The sequence below is a fragment of the Theropithecus gelada genome, chromosome 5 (assembly GCF_003255815.1).
Source record: "Theropithecus gelada isolate Dixy chromosome 5, Tgel_1.0, whole genome shotgun sequence".
Taxonomy (NCBI): Eukaryota; Metazoa; Chordata; class Mammalia; order Primates; family Cercopithecidae; genus Theropithecus; species Theropithecus gelada.
The window spans coordinates 52,023,813-52,044,746 of NC_037672.1; the positions used below are offsets into that span (position 1 = coordinate 52,023,813).

Consider the following 20,934-nt stretch of genomic DNA (forward strand, 5'->3'; position numbering starts at 1 on the left):
TTTTTTTTTTTTTTTTTTTTTTTTTTTTTTTTTTTTTTAAATTTATTTATTATTATTATACTGTAAGTTGTAGGGTACATGTGCATAACGTGCAGGTTTGTTACATATGTATACTTGTGCCTTGTTGGTGTGCTGCACCCATCAACTCGTCATTTACATCAGGTATAACTCCCAATGCAATCCCTCCCCCCGCCCCCCTCCCCATGATAGGCCCCGGTGTGTGATGTTCCCCTTCCCGAGTCCAAGTGATCTCATTGTTCAGTTCCCACCTATGAGTGAGAACATGCGGTGTTTGGTTTTCTGTTCTTGTGATAGTTTGCTAAGAATGATGGATTCCAGCTGCATCCATGTCCCTACAAAGGACACAAACTCATCCTTTTTTATGGCTGCATAGTATTCCATGGTGTATATATGCCACATTTTCTTAATCCAATCTGTCACTGATGGACATTTGGGTTGATTCCAAGTCTTTGCTATTGTGAATAGTGCTGCAATATGTTTCACTACCTGAAGTTCTATAAAAAAGATCCAAGTTCCTTCACAACCATTTCTTATGCTGTCATTCATATATATGTGATAATACCGTGTCTGAACACACAGATAAGTATGGGCTGGGTGCAGTGGATCATGCCTGTAGTCCCAGCACTTTGGGAGGCCGAGGCAGGTGAACCACCTGAGGTTAGGAGTTCGAGACCAGCCTGGCCAACATGGTGAAACCCTGTTTCTACTAAAAATACAAAAAAGATTAGCCAGGCATGGTTATGGGCACCTGTAATCCCAGCTACTCAGGAGACTGCAGCAAGAGAATAGCTTGAACTCAGGAGGCGGGGATTGCAGTGAGCTGAGATTGTGCCATTGCACTCCAGCCTGGGCAACAAGAGTGAAACTCTATCTCAAATGAATGAATGAATGAATGAATGAATGAATAAATAAATAAATAAATAAATACAAGTATGTATTGTGTTGTTTAGAATGTGTGGTGGAAATGAACTTGCTGAGTGAGCTCAAAGGATTGGCACTGAATTGAAATAGAGAAATACTCATGTTGAGTCTGGTTCAACTATAACTGCACCTGTAAGAATTGCTTTCCTTAGTATAAAACAAATCCAAATCACTCATGGCTTTACATTCCTGATCATTAAACTTGAAGCACTTTTTAATACTGCATGACTTTAACAAAAATATCTTAGCCGAGATTCAATGTTTGGTTGAGCCACACTCACTTGGACACCTTGGTTGCTTGTTTCTTCTGACCCCTCAGTTGTCTATGGCATGTGTAGATACAGGTGTATGGAAGTCGATGGCTAGTGGAAGTGGAATGATTTTAAGTCACTGTTATTCCACCACCCTTTAATCTGTTGTTGCTCTTGATTTGTACCAGTGGCTGAGAAGACCAAAGAGCAAGTGACAAATGTTGGAGGAGCGGTGGTGACGGGTGTGACAGCAGTAGCCCAGAAGACAGTGGAGGGAGCAGGGAGCATTGCAGCAGCCACTGGCTTTGTCAAAAAGGACCAGTTGGGCAAGGTACGGTGTGTACACTTTGTGCTACATTTATAAGCTGGTGAGATTATGGTTCATTTTCATGTAAGGCCTGGAGGCAGGAGCAGGACACTCACTGTGAGGAACAGCTACCTGACCCTCCCCTTGTGAAAATGTGCTACCTTTATATTGGTCTTGCTTGTTTCAGGCATTAACCCAGATAAATGCCATGCAAATTTTATAATTATCATGATTGTTTCAATTTCTAGAAGAAAGTTAATGAAATAAAAAATGTAGTAAAATGTCAAAGGAACAGTGACATTTCAAAAAGAATGAGGGCTTTCATGTTAACTATAAGTCTTGGAATTTCTCTTCCTTGGAATAACAAATCTCTTTGTGCCTAATTTCTTAATTTCCAAAATAAAATTCTTTTACTTGATTTCTTTATAGTGACATCATCTCTTATTAAATGGCATATTTGCATATTACATAACAGTTCATTGCCAAATACATGTTTGTGGTAACTAAGAGGTTTAAAATATATACCAACCAGAGATCATAGTTTTGAGGTAGATTTTAAAATTCTGAGAAGAATTTTGACTGAATTTTTTTGACAAACATGGGGCACAAATAAGATTATACCGAAGATACTATAACTTTCATTTTAAATATGAAACTAATACAGTATGAGGTGTCAACAATGATGAAATTTTACAAATGTCACCACTACAACAGCAAAATGATTTTTGCTTTTTCCCTGTCTCCTTGCTATTTCTTGAATAAATCAAGCATACCCTTGCCCTGACACATTACTGGGGAGGCCTGCCTTAATCTATATAAAATTGGAGCCATTCTTCTCACCTCTGGTATTCTCAGTCTCCCTACTCTTTCTTTCTCCTTCCTTCCTACCTTCCTTCCTTCCTTCCTTCTTCCTTCCGTTTTCTTTCTTTCTTTTTTCCTTCCTTCCTTCCTTCCTCTCTCTTTTCCTTCCTTCCTTCCTTCCTTCCTTCCTTCCTTCCTTTCTTTCTCTTTCTTTCTTTCTTTCTTTCTTTCTTTCTTTCTTTCTTTCTTTCTTTCTTTCTTTCTTTCTTTCTTTCTTTCTTTCTTTCTTTCTTTCTCTTTCTTTCTTTCTCTTTCTTCCTTCCTTCCTTCTTTCTTCCTCTTTCTCTTTCCCTTCCTTCTTTCCTTCCTTCCTTCCTTCCTTCCTTCCTTCCTTCCTTCCTTCCTTCCTTTGTTTTTCTTTCTTTCTTTGCCAAAGTGTTCTTCACCTTTAAATAGAATAAATAATTTGCTTACTTTAATGTATTTTTTAAATTTTATTTCTCCCTTCTATTATGTAGGCACCATGAGAGTGAAATATATTTATTTTGTTCACTGATATTTCACAAGTGTCTGGGAGAGTTTCCAACTTAGAGTAGACAATTAGCATACGTTTATTAAGAAGGGAAGAAAGGAAGGAAATAAGTGAGTAAGCAGAACAACTTTTATTTATGGGTCTTTTATAATCATATCCTTAGTATAAGAACAGTGCTATTCAGCTATCCAAAAGTTAAAATCAAAATGATTTTGGATGAATCTCTTCAAAATTGTGAGAAAGAAGTTTTATTTGCTGGCAAACTATTCTGGGTTGTTTCCACTTCATGTAATCCTAAGTAGCAGCCTTACCTTGATAGTCCATTAAAACACTGATAATAAAAAGGCAAAACAAAAATATCTGTGATATATTTAGATTTACTACATGAAGTTACATGTCTAGTGTCTGGTGCAATGGATGTAATTATGGCAAATCCTGACTGGGCTTCTAGTGAAGTTCTTCAGCTAATGCTTGAATGCATGGTTGGTCATGGCGATACCCCTTTGTACAAAATATGCTTTTCAAATAATCTTATTAGGGATAATAATTATATTAATTCCTGGTTTCCATCTAAAATTATAATTCTATTTATAGGTTTGTAAGATTTCACAAGTTAAGAGGGACCTCAGATTAAAATAGTACACAGGCAATTGACCAGTTTTGTGTCTCAGACCCTTTTCGCAATCTAATAGAAGCTATGGACCCTCTTAGCTTCAGAAAAATGTGTCCTCACATACACACATCAAAGGGCTTAATGGGAAGTCCATTGACAGATCCTCTGTTCAGATCAATCTTCTGATTGTACAGATGAGGAAACTGAAATCAACAGAGGAAGTGGGTAGTGCAAGATTGTACAATCATTTGGAATAGACTGGACACCAATAGTACTTTTCCAGCCACTATATCACTTCCCCAAGCACTTCCTCAAAACTTACCTTCCTTTGGGTCTTTATACATTCAGTTATGGACAACTAGATTTAACTAGAGAATTTTATTGCTTCAGAATATTAAGCAACAGGGAAACATGTACCATCCTTTCTTTATTCACCTGCATTTAAGGCATACAGTATAAATTGCAAATGGAGCATGAAAGTGCTTAATCTTTTACAAAACTGGGTTTGCTTTCCAACCATCTAAAAATACTGCTATTTATTTTAATATTTAAAGCAGAAATCTAAATGATGTAACAAAATTAATCATTTGGAGATATTTCCCTTATAGTATCTTACTGATTTCTAATATGAAAATGAAGTCATAAAACCTAGAAATTGCAGCATAGTTGTGGAAATAAACATTGGACTGAGAGTGAAAATGGCTAGTCTTCATCTCTGCTCATACACCACCTGACTGGATAACCTTTTGCAGATCTCCTAAAAGTCTTTCTCATATAATGAGGAAGCTCTACTAGAAAATTGTTGAAGTCTAATTTAGCAATAAAGTTCTGAGTTTCTAAAATAATTCAGAGAGTACTCTAATAAACGTCTGCAATTGTGGCCACATCTATGGGATGCTAAAAAATCTGGATGGTTTCAATGAAAGTATTTAATTTGTTCATTATGATATTTGAAATAATTTATTTCATTTTTTAAACTCTGATCAAAATGACCCTGGCAACTAGAAATAAGCAAAATCTTTTTGCTTGAAATGCTTATTAATAACCACATTGAGACACTCATTCATCATTCAAGAAAGAATGTTTGCTCACACTGTGCCAGAAACTTGGAGGAAGAGGGATGTGACAATTAGGGATACCAGATGTCTAGCTTGTAGAAGTGGATTAATGGCCGTACTTTAAGATCAGGAACACTGAAAGGGAGTAATGGCACCGGTTTTAACCTTTCATGCCCTTTGAGGGTATTTGGCCCATCACCCTCTAGTTGATGAGGGGGAAATTTTCCTCTCCCTTCACAAATATGGGGAAATTAAATTATGTAATTCTGAACAACCAATAAATCAAGAGTAAATCAAAGAAGATACCTGTTTTGTGAATTTGATCATATGAATATAGCTGCCCTTATTAATAATTTCTGAGTATAAGACTAGTTAAAGGACAAATGAGTTATCTTGAATTATAAGAATTTGTTTTACAGAACAATATTAACTCTTGTGTTTAGAATTAGAATTAGAATAGAATTAGAATTAGAATAATAGATCTTTTGATCTATATTTTACTCATGTACACATAAGAAGTTATCAGTCATATAATTCATTTCTTGAAGTTCATACCTTTTATTGGCAGAGTAAAAACAGGTTAAAAGTGCACTGCCAGAAATTTTAAGTGCAAAGCAACAGTGATGTTATATAGAGAAAATTTATATTTCCTACTTCTATTGAGGAAGAAACATCTGCTTGTTCTAAGAATATTGTACAAAGAAAGTGACTTGGATCAGCATTATTCTGTGGTGCTACTATGTGTGCAGTGTGGAGCTAGCCACCAGAACACTTGGTCTATCCCAGCTCCTCAACAGTGTCTTGCATGTGGCTGGTGCTCAAATAAATCCTTGCTGAACTAATGAGCATTTCTTTCATGCCACATGGAATGCTCTAAAAGAGTTGGGTCCTGAAGTTTTTATATTTTTATAATTTTCTGGAGTTTTAGAGAGCAAAAGTCCTAAATAAACTGTGAAGCCACTGCCTGACAAATAATACAGCAGTCAGCTTCATTATCGTATCCCATTTAGACACTGACTTATCTACATGATGATTAGTAGTTTTCATGCAAGAAATAAGCTTGAAATATCTGTTGCCTCAGGTACTGAACACATCCAGGTTCAGCAATCTTATTTATTGTTGTTCAAAATCAGAATGAAGTTCCTAAACAATGCCATTTTGGAAAAATTGGATCAATAGATTATAAACAGTTTTTTAAAAATCTAGATTCAAATGGATTAACGTGTGTATATTCTGTAATAATCCTGACTTAATTCATAAAAGGATAGCTAGCCAGTTGTGTGGTAGATGAATAAAACAAAAGCAGGATTTAAAATGTCAGATTTGACATCATGAACTATAATATCTAAGCATTCTTTTACTCACTTCCTTTGAACTTACTACAGCTGTCATGTTGGACTTCATGCAAATTTATTTTTAAATGCTTGAGTGTTATGGACCCTCTGATTAAATGATTAATCAGATGATGTATGCTGCCATCAGCTGAATAATTTAATGCTGATTTCACAAACAAGCACAGGTCACAGGCAACCTTTCAGATTTCTTTGAAGAAGCACACACAGGTCATAGGCACAATCTTAAAATAATTTTATAACAAGGTAGTAATAAAAGATGTCAGGACTGGAGAAATATTTTAATTTATAGTACACTTTCCCCTTAAGTGTCTAATAATGATTAATATAATACATTGCCTCAAATAATTAGGAGTTTGATTCTTGTCCTTGTGCTTGACTTCAGAAGATAACCAGATGACTGTTAGGTATATTTAGACCTAAATTAAAAGCTTTGAGGCACAGTGAATTGCTTGATTTGTATTTGTGTTTGGAGTGGCATATACTATTACTGGCACTGTAATCTTAGATTAAAGCATAGTGTGATTATTAAAGAAAAATTTTAGATTGATTTGTTTCTAAAGATATGTAACAGTGACATTTTGCAATGTGGTATGTAAAAGTTGTTATCTTTTTACTCATATGAGAGTCCACTAATGATACATAAACTGTCCCCACTTAGAAACACAATTACTATGGACTTTCTTTGTATCTGACAAAATTTCACTGGGTTCAAGATGGATGAATAACGAATTATAATGACCCTTAATGCTGTAAGGTTCTAGGTGGGAAAGTAGTCTGTAATTATGTACAAATTTATAAGGAAAACAGGCTTACTGCTATGTTTTCATTAAAAATCATTAACTGAGTACTTAATACGTGCCAGACACTCAGCTGGGCACCATGAGGAATACAAAACTGAGTAACACATAAGAAATGGGCAGTTCAGGCCGGGAGACTGACATATTTACCCTTGGAAAAAAGGAGCAGCTGTGGTCTCTGAGAACAATATGGTTTGTAACAAGTATACATCCATCATGAAAAAAAGGAGATTTATCTTAGAAATGAGAGAGGTTGATGCTGTCAATAAATATGATACATTAAATTGTGTCTTTGTCAGTAGACTGAAATTACCTCACACATACACGCAGATAGTAGCCGTGATATTTTAGCTGTTTAGATGTAGAGACAAATACTTCCACCCACATCTTAGAATCAGTGGTTAATAGTCTGTAAGCATTACAACCGCACAACATATACATGACTATACATAGAATTTTAATATTCAAAGAACTGATTGTGATTATAGTTTTGTCTGTCAGAGAAATGTATTATAGGATGAGTGGGATAGAACTGCATCACGGTACACCAACAAATAGGTTTAAATCATTTTCGTGCACTTCCCTTGTTCCTTCATAAATGTTTAACATAGCTTAAAATTCTGTGAACTGCAATGTGAGAGCAACGACCACACTTTTATGAACCCATTTTTACTGTGCACGTGCTAACGTCTGTTGGTAGTATTCCTTCACTTGCAAAGATGGCGTGATAATTTTGCTGGTTTCATTAATGAGATACTATTAAACATAGGATGACTTCAAACTTAGGTGTATTTTAAAATTATTTTTAATTGTATATGTTTTAAGTTGTACAGCATGATGTTTTGAGATACTTATCTTTATATATATATATACACACATACATATATACACACATATGTATATAAAAGTGATTCCTACATTGAAGCAAATTAACATACCCATCATCATATGGTTACCTTTCTTTTTTTTACCAGCAGTACCTAAAATCTACTTTCTTGAAAAATTTCCAGTATGCACTGCAATATTATTAACAATAATCTTCGTGTTGTACATTAGATCTTTAGACTTACTCATCTTACATGACTTAGGTTTGTTTTTACCTCTATTACCATCTGAGCCATATTTCCACTTTGTAATTTGATAATAAACTTGGAAAAATAGCATTTATATGTTTAGGTGACAAGCATAAATAGGATAAGATGTGTTTATATATTATTCAGTATGTCTTGTCTCCAACTACAATGATAAACAACCAGTTTGTTCCTAAAAAGTAAGAAATAATTTGACTTTTCTGCCCCTTCACGCATAGGCTGTTAGTTTTTAAGTTTCAGGGAGACATTAATAATGCTATTTGCTTTATCAAGAGGAAATTGTCAAAAGAGGTCTTATGGTTCTCAAACTATTCAAAGTATTTAAAAATTAGGACAAAATATATTTACTTGACATTCAAGGCTACAGAAATACGGTAAATGAGATGCCAATTGTGTTTTTCATGCAAATATATAATTATGCATACAAGAGTTAGATGATACATCTCATCAATTTGATTGTTCTTCTACAAGGAGAAAATGAACAATTTGTCAACTCGTATATGAAGTACTTTTTATAAGAAACTGTATTAAAACTTTTTCCAACATTTGGATTTTTAAATTGCAATTTAAATATCCCCCTCTACCAGGTGATTCTGGAATCACTAAGCAGTTACTTGTGAAAATTCCAAAGTAGCATTTAATTCTTATTAATGCCATAGTGAATACTAATGTAAAGAATACTGAGCCAGAAACTATGTTTGTTGAATAAATAGATTATTTATTTAATAAGTAAATGAAAAAATGGAAAGAAAGAATGAATATATATTTTATCTTCCTGCTTAGATGTGGGACTGTCCTACTTTTCTCTTGTGTTCACAACAACAATATGATGAATCTAATTGGAATTCAGTTCATAGGAATGAATTCAGTTACATTATGGATTGTGATGAATAATGTACACTTTTAATTTAATGAAATCAAATAGATTTTAACCATCTATGCTTACAATGGAGTGACATAAGTCTGATAATCCTTAATATTAAGTCGTCTCCAATTCACATGTGTACATACTTTTTTTCTGTTTGGTTATTGGGAATCCTTGAAATCGAAAAATTGAAAATTGCCCTTTCAGTGTATGTTACAGTATTCATGCCACACAGATTTTCTGAGGTTGTACATACAGCTTTGCCTTGAGGCCCCAATTTTTGCTCAGTGGATTGAGTATGTATTATTTGTTATTGCTAAGGGAAATGGGAAGAGGCATGTGCTTCCTACTTATGTCACATAGTTTTGGGATTAATGTAATTGTCCTACAAAGCATAGATAGATAGAAATGCTTCATCCTTAATTTCTAATATTATGACACGTCTAAAGTAGGCACCTTTAAAAGATAATCTCCACTATATACTAATGACTGCTTATAGTGGCAATTCATCTTTCACGGTAGTCCTACAAAGATATACTAACATTTATGAGTTTGAAACAAAGGCAATTCACAAGTGTTCTACTAGAGATGGTCTATATCTGCTGTTTGATCCAGCATGATGGCCAGCTGGCCCTCCTGTGCATGCGGGCTCCTGGTTTAACTGCACCGTTTTGTTTGGTCATATACAGGGAAAACATGGCTTGGTGTGGAGGACATGGGCTCGAATTCAGGGAACAGAGAGTTGGTCTTGTCTCTCTCACTCTACTGGATGATATCATCTTCCCTCTCTGAACATGAGTTTTCTTATCTGTGAAATAAAAATGTTGAATTAAATGAGTTCAAAATGCTTTCAGTGTATAATAGCTTGAATCTTAAGACAATGTATTCAATTATGCATTGCCAGACCCCTGGCAAATCATTTAACCTTTCTAAACCATAGCTACTCATCTGTAACTGGCCAGTCAACTGCCCAGGGTTGGAGTGTGAATGAAATAAAATAATGCAGACAAAAGATTTAAAAATAGTGTAGTGCATTATACAGTTATAATATTTTGCTGGCCGGGCGCGGTGGCTCAAGCCTGTAATCCCAGCACTTTGGGAGGCCGAGGCGGGTGGATCACGAGGTCAGGAGATCGAGACCATCCTGGCTAACATGGTGAAACCCCGTCTCTACTAAAAATACAAAAAACTAGACGGGCGTGGTGGCGGGCGCCTGTAGTCCCAGCTACTCGGAGGCTGAGGCGGGAGAATGGCGTGAACCCGGGAGGTGGAGCTTGCAGTGAGCCGAGATCACGCCACTGCACTCCAGCCTGGGCGACAGAGCAAGACTCCGTCTCAAAAAAAAAAAAAAAAATATATATATATATATATATATATATATATATATTTTGCTAAGAACTTATATTTTCTCTAAGAAATGTGTTGATATATGATCATAGAAAAATCTTTTCCATATTCTTTGATGATATTAAGTAGGTAAATTGTATAACACAAAGAGGGAAAAGCATCACTGAACATGTCGTTTTATTTAGCTAAATAAAATGTAATCACCATTAGTTTTCCTCTGATTTCCCCAAAGTCACGTGGTTCCATTGAGTATTATGCACATGGTATAATTAGAATGGGTTCTCTGCTCAAATAATTTTGGGAAACATTGAAATGAACAAAGTTTAAAAGTATATCTGTTAAGCCGAAGCAAATCTCTGAGTCCTTAATGTTGTATGTAAGAGGAGTAGTTGCCATCTTTCCTAATGCCTCTTTGATACCAACCCCATGGAGAATAGTTCTAGGTGTTTAGTAGAACACAGATTTAGGGTGCCACAGGTTAATTGGAACTGTCCCCTGCAATCTTTTACTCTTTTTCTTAATAATGGCTGATTTTAGGTCCTAGATGAAAGACATTTAGAGAGATTATCAGGACTCAGCATCCTATATCAGAATCCATTCTTTTATAGTCATTTTCTATTACATTTCTTGGGACAACACCAAAGAAATGACCATCTTCATTCACATAAGGCTTTGTACCAAATGCTGACAAAGATCCTTGGTGACCTGGAAGGGGATAGGTCTAAGTAGATTGCAGCTGTGAAATTGGCTGATGAATTATCTCAGCCCCTTTTACTCGCATCCAAAGGCAGGATGGTCCATTAAGGGAAGGAGGGCAGAGAGTTTTTCCTTGAGCTAATTTCCTGTGCCAGAACTTTTTAGAATGGAAGCATTTCCAGAGGAGAAACAACCCCAAGCACAGTTCAAAGCCCCCTCCTGCCAAGTTCATTTGAAAGTGGGATAGTTTATCTGCAAAGGAGGAAAGGATGAAGGATAGGCATGGGAATATCCTTACCCTTCAGAGAGTCCGGTTTTCATCCTGCACTTGTACTGCACAGCCACGAATGTCTTGGGGTAAATCTACAATATGATATACCATATGGTCTAAAAGTGCCTGGCTGATCCTCTCTGATAACTTCAGGGGTCTAAAAGGGATAACATGCTCTCCTGTCACTCACCAACTCTGTCCACAATATTTCACCCAGCCTGCCACTGCCTTCACTTCCATCCAAGGCCTAATCTGAGCCATGGGAAACTTAAGAACCCCTACCACAACTGCCTGAACTCTCAGGAACCAGGGTGTATGGGGTTGACGGGAAGTGGGCATACATTTTCCAACTTGGTATGTCAGCCCCCGCGTCTGCATGAGTGTTTGCTCACACTCTGACTGCAGGCCTTGCTCCTCAGGCTGCATCCCACCAGGGAGTAAGACCCAAGTCCTTCCTGCTTTCAGACAACACCAAGTCTCACGAGGCCCCAGTTGCCTCCAGAGAGGAAGGACCGGAGAAGACAAATTCTAATGTTCCACTAATACTTTCCTTCTTATTACCTTCCTTGAAAATCCCTTCTCCCTCTTTCTTTTTATACTTTGCTAATGAAGAGATAATGAAAGGGTCTGGCACTTGGAATTTAGAATAGATACATGGTTTTTAACCTGCAGATGTATTCAACAACAACCCTTGCATCTTCTACTAAGATGTGGGCTAGGAAGGGACAAGCCAATTCCCAGGGTCACAGTGCCTCAGCTGATGTTTCATATTTTCAGCAACTTTATGTTAGAGATGTCCATCAATCAGCAACAATATGGTCAGAGAATAAACTAATAAAGGTCATTTTTGAGGACATGTTGGAAGTCTATTAAAAGCATTGAAATTATGCATGCTCTGACCAAACAGTTTCATGTCTAAGAATTTAAATGATCATAAGTTTAAATATGAAGACATTTATCACAGAATTGATTATAATACAAAGTTGAAAAAAAGTGCTAAAAGTTTGACAATAGGGACCTCATTAAATGCATTGTGGTTGATCGATACAGTGGTTTGCTGAACAGCCATTAAAATGTTGTAGAATAGTTATTAATGGTGTGGAAGGATGCTATTGTTGCAGTATGTGAAAAGAACAAATTACAAAGCAGTTTGTACAGTATAACATTTTTGTTTTTAAAAACCTGTATGCTGTGTATGTATGTATAAAGACCTGGAGTAAATGCACCACATACTCAATTTTTCTCAGTGAAGCCCATTTTGCATTTTGGGCTGGGTAATTCTTTGCTGTGGAGAGCTCTCATTCATTGTATGATGTTTACAAGCCCTGGACCTTACCTCTTTAATGCCAGTAGACTGCCCCAGCATGGCAACAAGCACAAAATTGTCTCTTATATTGTCCTTAAGGAAATTTTGCAACTGAATAACTATTTCTGTGTCCTAGATTACAGTCTGGATTATTGTGTTCCTTTCTTATTTTTATTTTATCCAATTCCCTTTAATAAGCATGTACTGGATTCATAAAAAAAGCATCGTAAATGGTAATTATAATATTCTGCACTGGTTAAAACTTATGTAACTAAGTATTCTGCTGCTTTAGCCACAATTGTAATTTATGCTACTTTTCCTTCTTAAGTTCCCAGTTCCCACGTGCATTCATTCAACGAATTTGTAGGTCATTTTAGCTTGATAGACTCTTAAAAGTTAGAGTTATCATTTCTGCTATTTATTCTTTCAATTACTCATTTGTCCACCCATCCATCTGATCCATTTTGTTGATGCATGCTGTGTATAAAATATGACACCGGCCTGGCGCGGTGGCTCATGCCTGTAATCCCAGCACTTTGGGAGGCCGAGGCAGGTGGATCACCTGAGGTCAGGAGTTTGAGACCAGCCTGGCCAACATGGAAAAACACTGTCTCTACTAAAAATACAAAAATTAGCCAGGTGTGGTGGCAAATGCCTGTAATCCCAGCTACTCAGGACGCTGAACCAGGAGAATCGCTTGATCCTGGAAGGCAGAGGTTGCAGTGAGCTGAGATCATGCCAATACACTCCAGCCTGGGTGACAGAGCGAGACTCCATCTCAAAAAAAAAAATACTATGCCAAGCATCATAAAAAATACAGTGATATTTAAGACCTATTTGTTGTGCTTTAGGCATTGACATCTAGCTGTCAATCATGAATATGTGCCAGAATCTATCTATTAATATTATGGACCATGCTTGAAGACTTGTTCCCCAATCTTTTTCTCTTTCCATTAAGTTTGAAGTAAGGTTTTCTGAGTGAAGTATCATAGTACCTATAGTCTCATTATTTTTCAAAAAATTCTGGTTATAGTACACTTCTTTCCTTTATCCCCTTTGTTCCCAACTATCAAACCATTTTGGATATCCAGTATTGGTATCCAGTATTACTAAATAGCAAAACAGAGAATTATTAACAAAAAAATTTGTAGGAGTAATTGGTGTATGGTATCTAGTATTATTAGACAGTAAATCAGAAAATTATTAACAAAAATTTTAGACGAATAATGGGTTGTATTGCCCAAGTGAATTGAATGATTTAGTTGCTCTTTCATTTTCAGCAAGTACAGCTGATCATTTGAGGCCTTACTCCTTGTTTGACTTTGCAAATTCTTACTGTTATAAATCTTTTGGGCTCTGAGAAAGCTGTTGTCTTAATCTGCTTGTGCTGCTATAACACAATACATGAGAGTGGGTAATTTACAGACAACATAAATTTATTTCTCATAGATCTGGAGGCTGGAAACTCCAAGATCAAGGCATTTGTCATCAGATTCAGTGTCTGGGGAGGGCCAGTTCTCTACTCCCAAGACGGTGTCTTGTTACTGTATCCTCCAGAGGGTCAAATGCTGTGTTCTCACATGGTGAAGAGATAGAAAGGGCAATCTCACTCCCTTAAGGCCTTTTATAATGTTACCAATTCCACTAATCAGGGCTCTGCCCCATGACTTTATTGCCGCTGCAAGGCCCCACCACTTAATACTGTCACGTTGGTGATGACGATTTATCACATGAATTTTGACCATAGTAGTTGTCATGCTTTCATTTTCATTTATCCTTAAAACTTTGCCTTTCTCTTTTTAATGTACTTTATCCACACACAGTATTCCAAAATCTCTAAGCTTACAAATAACTTTTTAATACTTTTGTTAACCTGTCTGACAATACACAGGAAAAAATAAAAGTGCAGTTTTTGATACACTTTTTAACTGCCAGTTTACTTCTACTGTCGTTAGAGAACCCCATCCACAGTGCATGGGTTTATTTTGGGTATGAACAAAGACTTTATATATAGTTTGGGTCATTTTTATTCATTAGTGCTTCCCTTATAATCTCTGAATATCATCTTATTAGTAAATACTACTATTCTTAATAGTAACTAGCATGGCTGATCATCCCAAATACCTAGGTTCACATTTTAAAATAAGTTATATTTTTGGACTTAACAGTTTATTGAAAGGTAACAAGGATTGAGTCATAGTTGTATGTTTTTGGAAGTAGAATGCAACTGTAAATAGAAATTGGTTGTTCGGATTCCCACTGTATATAAAAAATGAAGGCTTTAGGAGAAAATCTTCCCAAAGTACCCATTTTTCATGTGATAAATATCCTGAAACTATTTGAGAAAAAAATGTGTATTTATTACATCTAACAAATATTTTTGTTTACTTCATGGAGAGAATAAAATTTCTCTTCTTTACACATTTCTTTTTCTTATTAGAAACCAATTGGTGCCTTTATAAAAACAAACTGCAAAGCACTAACGTGTATATATAAGCGTGTATGTGGAGTGGAGGGTATGTTCAGGGTATGGTGTGTGTGTGTGTGTGTGTGTGTAATGAAATATATGGTAGCGTTTTTTTAGAAATCTGCTTAGTCTTCTCATAGTTCATTCATTTTATAAATGCATCTACATTGATCTCTATCTTTGGAATCCGTAATATGGTTTTTGGCAATACTTCCTTTAATATAGTGTGTTGGAAATCTGGACATTTCTAGCCAGATTAGTTATACAAAGTTAGCCAGTGGTTTTGCACTTTCTATAGAATCAAGGCCCAAGACCTACTCTTGTTACTCAGGGCCTTGTTTTATCTGGCCTATCTTTCTTTTCAGCCATATATCTCTCAAATACTCAACAAAACTCTTCATTCTAGGTAGACAAGTATCTTCAAAATACTTCCCAATTATCTAATAAAATACACATTTTTAACTTTCTTCCCACTAAGAAGGCTTTTATGTCTTCTCTCTGAATTTTATCCATGCAAAAAAGTCCAGCCCAAGCCTCCAGAAGTCCAAAAAGTTATCCCTAACTGCCCAAACACAGTAATTTCACTATTTGAAATTTCACTTTGATCTTATAGCATTTGCAGATATGCCATACGTATCCTTGATTCTTTTCCTTTCATACCTTTTATATCTAACCCTTAAGCTAATAATTTTACCTAAACTGTAATTCAAAATATATCCCCAGTCTTACCATGTTTCCCTTCTCTGCTGTTACCACCCTAAGCCAGCCTTCATCATTTCTCACCTGGACTCCTTCTCCAGACTTTAAACTGATCTACCTGCTTCCATTTAGACACCGAACCTAGTCCATTCTTGAGCAGTCAGAATAATTATTTTAAGAGAGAAACCAGATCACATCTCCCCTGCTCCCAACCATCCAGTGACCTCTTATCATACATAGAAAGAAATGCAAATCTTTACTGTGATTTAAAGGCCCTACATTATCTGGCCCTCAGTAACTTCTTATTTCCTATCCCCTTTCTCCTTGTATACCACCCTCCAACTACACTCTAACTACACTGCCTTTTTCCCTGTTCTTCAGACATGCCAACCATATTTTCACTGCTCAGTTAACACGTAGAAAATGAATTATTCGTTAAATGTAGACTGTTTCCTTCTGAAAGCAAAAATAAATGACATTGTCTTCAAAAACAACTAACTGCCCAGAATTACTGATTTTAATTTTAAAAACACGAACTGCAAGAATATGTTAAACAGTAAGGAAACAATTCACTACTTCAGAATTCCATATGATTTCACTGCATGTTAGTAATTTAGTATATTATAGAATATGAGGGTATTCTAATGAACTTAACTCTATGCTGTATACTTATCATGATAGCTCATTTTCTCATATGTTTATAACAACTCTATTTATTGTACATGGATACATGGGAAATAAATTAATTTTCTCCTTAAGAACAAAGCAACCATTTCACTCATGAGATAAATCTTGAAGATTTAAAAACTACTGTTTTAAAATTATACATTATTCATATAATGTTAAGTATTTTCTTAGTAAACCACATAATTTAGAATGACAATTGGACAGATGGGCAGAACCACATGCGTCCACCCTTAGGCAGTTGGTGAGCATAAGATGCCAGAAAGAAGATTAGGAATATCAAGGCAGGGAGCTTCCGATCGCTCTTGAAAACATTGACCCTTTGCTCCTCACTCTCCACGACGCATTTCCTTTGAAAGGTAATGTCTTCCAAAACAAAGTTCTGTGTTTTATATCCAAATTTACTCTATACTTTCTCATGGTTATTGATACATAAAAAATAAAGTGAAATGCTTAGGCAGACCAAAAGAAGAATTTCCCCCTCCCTCTGCCTTTTATGCCAAGATGACAGCTATGAAATGTACAGTACGTTTCCTCTGCAAGGAATGTAGCAGTGTTCCATTGCAAGAAGATGAGAGGGAGAGAAAGGTTGCACGCTGAGGAGTACAGTGTCATTTGTCACTGCCTAGACTCATCAGCCATGTGGAACTCTGAGAGGCACCAGGCTTCTTTATTTATTCCTTCAGAACACTTCAGCCAAAAGATTTCATTAGGAGCAGAGAAAAATGTGAAAACAAATTAGTTTTCATGATGCGGAGTAGTCATCTCTGAATATTGATCAAGATTAAGAGGGTGGGCTTCGTAACTTCTTTTATCCATAGTCTACACTGATTTAACTAGAAAACTGCAATTTCAGGTGGTATTTTGGGTGTGGCAGATCTTTATAGTAAATGAAGCATCTAGTCAAATCTACTGAAAAATTCTGCCCACTTTAATGTTTTATCTGGTTGAAGCCATTTTAGCTTAACAATCCTTCCTCTGCACCAGGGAATCCATTGATATCCTACAGCAAAATTATGTGGAAGGGCCATTAGCTTCACTTCCCATGCAAATTTTGCATGTATTTACTCTTCCCTAATCCAAAATATATCAGATCTAGATGCCAGTGAAATTGTTTGAGCTAGATGGCTTGAGGGTCATAGCGTTTTTCATTGCCTGTTCTCAGACCTCTTATAATTGATAGAATAAAATCAGAAGAGCCCTAGAGTTGTCCCATCCATTCTGCCTCACAAAAGTAGAAGTAATGGCAACCACTATCATAGGGATCATGCTCACCTTTCTCTTGCCAGAAAAATTTGGATATTAGCTTGAAATTAATACCTTCCTTAAAACGTTGGAATTTGGTTATATGCCAAATTTTGCTCAATTTATTCATTGTATTTTGTATGGAATTATTTTTGCCCTATATTTTCACTTAAGTGTTCTCTATCCAAGATTTTAACTGAGCCCAAATCAGTCAGACACACAGACATGGCTTTTGCTGCCACCAAGGTTAATTCTTCTTTTAAAGTTAATTTTTAAAATTTGGTAAAATATGACTTTGAAGATTTGCATTCATCTAGTGTTTTTTATGTACTTCTCCCTTTTCTTTGATTATATGTCTATATTTTTCTTGTACAAATTGATTTTTAACCTGCTTTTTATGTTATCTTTTATGAGCTTCTCTCTGAATTTGGAATATGTCTTTCTTAATGTCTTCTAAATGTTTCTTTCTGGATTATTAAAAGATTTACTAGGCTTTTAATAATTATATTTGTTACCTTAGGGAATGCGTTTGAAAATATTTTAAATGGAATCACCGGTTAACACAGCATTGGAATTTTTCCTGTTAGAGATACATTGTTTTCTAGGCATTTTATTGGGAGAGAAGTTAGTATGATATTGTTATAGTGTATTTGGCTGATATTAACTATTCTAAGATGCATTGTTTCTGAGAACACCATTGTCTGATTTCATTCAGGGAAATTTCACACAAGCAGGTAGAGTCAATATTTTTTCAAGACCTGTTAATGGATATTTATAAAAACTTGCCATTGTTTACATACTGTTTCAGATCCTTTATGTGACCTAAGCTAGAAATGCATTTTTACAGCGTTTGTTTTTCTAAAAGTATTTATTTATTTATTATAGAGACAGCGCTTCTCTATGTTGCCCAGGCTGGCCTTGAACTCCTGGGCTCAAGCATTTCTCCTGCCTCGGCCTCCCACAGTGCTGGGATTACAGGTGTGAGCCATTGCGCCAGGCCCTTGTTTTTATTTTTTTTTAAACATTGTATTTTGAAAGGGGTTTGAAGGTGATCCCTAGATAGCAACCAGTAATGATTCGAGCAGCAAAACAATCTAAAAAGTAATTTTATAGGAAAACGCAGGACATAAATGAGCCCACAAAAATTATATTAGGTTCTATTTACATCACTACCTTCTTTCACATGTAGTATTTCACTAACATTTAATGAATTTCTGTACAGTGCCATATACCATTATAAATTCTAGGACAGAAGAATGAGTGAGAAATATTCTTAGGCCTTAGGAAGAAGGAACACAGCATCTCTGTGTAATAGTTATTTCAACTCTTCTTTTATGCCTCATTCCCGTATTAAATCTCAGAAAAGCTAAAGTAATAGCTATCCTAGATCTATTTTAGACTCCAGACACTTAGTTCAATGTCTTGTTCTCCTTATCAGACTGGAATCATTCCAAACCTCGTAACTTCTGGGCAACCATGATAATGTGACAGAAAGGACAAGAAATCTGTCACAAATTTATCTTGATACTCTATACAGTCTTACTTGGTACTGAAGCTCACAAGGAGAATAAGGTTATTTTTTGTTTGTTTGTTTGACAGAAGAAAAAAGAACACTGTGAGCACAGAGTGAATGTCTAACATTGATTCTTGAGTAATAGGAATTCTCTATGCAAGAAGATCTCTATGCAAAGATATCCCATATTTTAGCACTATCAATAAGCTTTGGGGTAATATACTGTATGTGGTATGACTTGATTTCTAGAAATTTGATTTCTAGAAATGGTCCCTATAGTTAAGGATATATAATGTGGCCATCTCCAGTTTTCTATAAGGAATAGGAAAATACTATCAAATTAGCTATGTCACCATGACATGATAGTGATAGAAAACACTATCATATTAGCTATGTCACCATGAACAACTTGCTTCGTTCTTCAGTTACATCATCCGTATAAAATAAGAATAAGAAAATTTACATCTCTAAGGTGTGATGGAGATCACATGGGATAAATGTGGTCCCAGAGCCTGGCACAAAAGAGCTTAATACTTATAGTCCCCCTCATTTCTCCGTATACTCTAAAGGAAGTTTGCTGCTCTCAAATTGTGCCGTGGTTAGTTGTATAGCTTCCCTGCCAAATTGTAAACTCCAACACTAAAGTGACCTTACATTTTATATAGTGCTATGATTTTCAAATTGTTTGTGTAATTTCAAATACACAGTAAAGTGCTTTTTATTAATATCATTATTGCTATTGTCAATATTATTATTACAACAGTTTCACAGTAAGATGGGCAGAAAAAAATTTAATTTCCCTTTTACAAATGCATTTTTGAGGCTCGCAGAAGTCAAATAAACCAAAGTCACAGGGCTACTGAAGGACCCAGAAGAAACAAATTGTAATTCACTGATTCCAAGCTCAGTGGTTGCCTCACAGCATCATAAAGACTATTACACAACCCAGGTGTATAACGTGATTCTCGTCTATATATTCATCCATATCAGAAAAAGTGTCCTACTCAAAATTGCTAGCAATCAACAGATACTGATAGTCATTAGTACTTAAATCTTTATCAAATGAAATATTAACACCCATGAAAGAAGGGACAGTGAAAGGTTTATGTCATTTGTATGTCACAAGTCAACTTTTTTCAATCACTTATTATTAGTTTAACTGTAAAAAATTATTTACATTTAGCATAAAACTTTCCTATAATCTTAACATATTTCCTTCAGTAGAAAAGCAAACTCCAGTTCTCTGTTCTTTGCTTGGATACTTGCCAGTTCATAACTCAGCTATCAAACAATAAAGTTCACAAAACACTTATTAGAATGACTAAAATCCAAAATACCAAAAGCACAGCATGCTGGTGAGATGTGGAGCAACAAAAACTTTCGTTCATTCACTGATTCTGTCAATACAAAATGGTACAGTAACTTTGGAAGACAGTTTGACAGTTTCTTACAAAGCTAAACCTAGACTTAACATATATATTAGTCCATTTTCACAGTGCTATAAAGAAGTTCCCGATACTGGGTAATTTATAAAGGAAAGTGGTTTATTTAATTGACTCACAGCTCAGCATGACTGGGGAGGCCTCAGAAAACTTATAATCATGGTGGAAGAAGAAGGGGAAGCAAGGCGCCTACTTCACAAGGTGACAGGAAGGAGAATGAGTGCAGGAAGAACTACCAAACACTTACAAAACCATCAGCTCTCGTGAGAACTCACTCACTATCACAAGAACATCATGGGGGAAATAGCCCTCGTGACCCAGTTACCTCCACCTGGTCATGTGGGGATTATGGGGATTATAATTCAAGATGAGATTTGGGTGGGGACACAAAACTTAACCATATCACCATATGATCCAAAATCATGCTACATGATATTCACCCAAATGAAATGTAAACTTTGCCCACTCCAAAACCTGCACATGTATGTTTAAAGCAGCTTTATTCATAATTGCCAAAACTTGGAAGCAACCAAGATGTTCCTCAATAGATGAATAAGTAAACAAACTGGCACATATACTCATGGAATATATTTCAGTGATAAAAAGAAATGAGCTGTCAAGGCACAAAAACACATGGAGAAAACTTAGGTAC

General features: G+C 35.7%; 1 protein-coding gene across 8 annotated transcripts in view; it reads left to right on the plus strand.

Annotated features, from left to right (window-relative positions):
* Nucleotides 1–20,934, plus strand: part of SNCA (synuclein alpha) — a 111,824-nt gene that overhangs the window by 14,844 nt on the left and 76,046 nt on the right. For 7 of the 8 annotated variants that reach the window (XM_025386303.1, XM_025386306.1, XM_025386301.1 and 4 more), the window contains exon 4: nucleotides 1,382–1,524. In XM_025386303.1, coding sequence (XP_025242088.1) covers nucleotides 1,382–1,524 — 143 coding nt within the window. Of the gene's footprint in view, nucleotides 1–1,381; nucleotides 1,530–20,934 lie in introns of all 8 variants that reach the window. The other variant, XM_025386300.1, reaches the window with a different exon arrangement.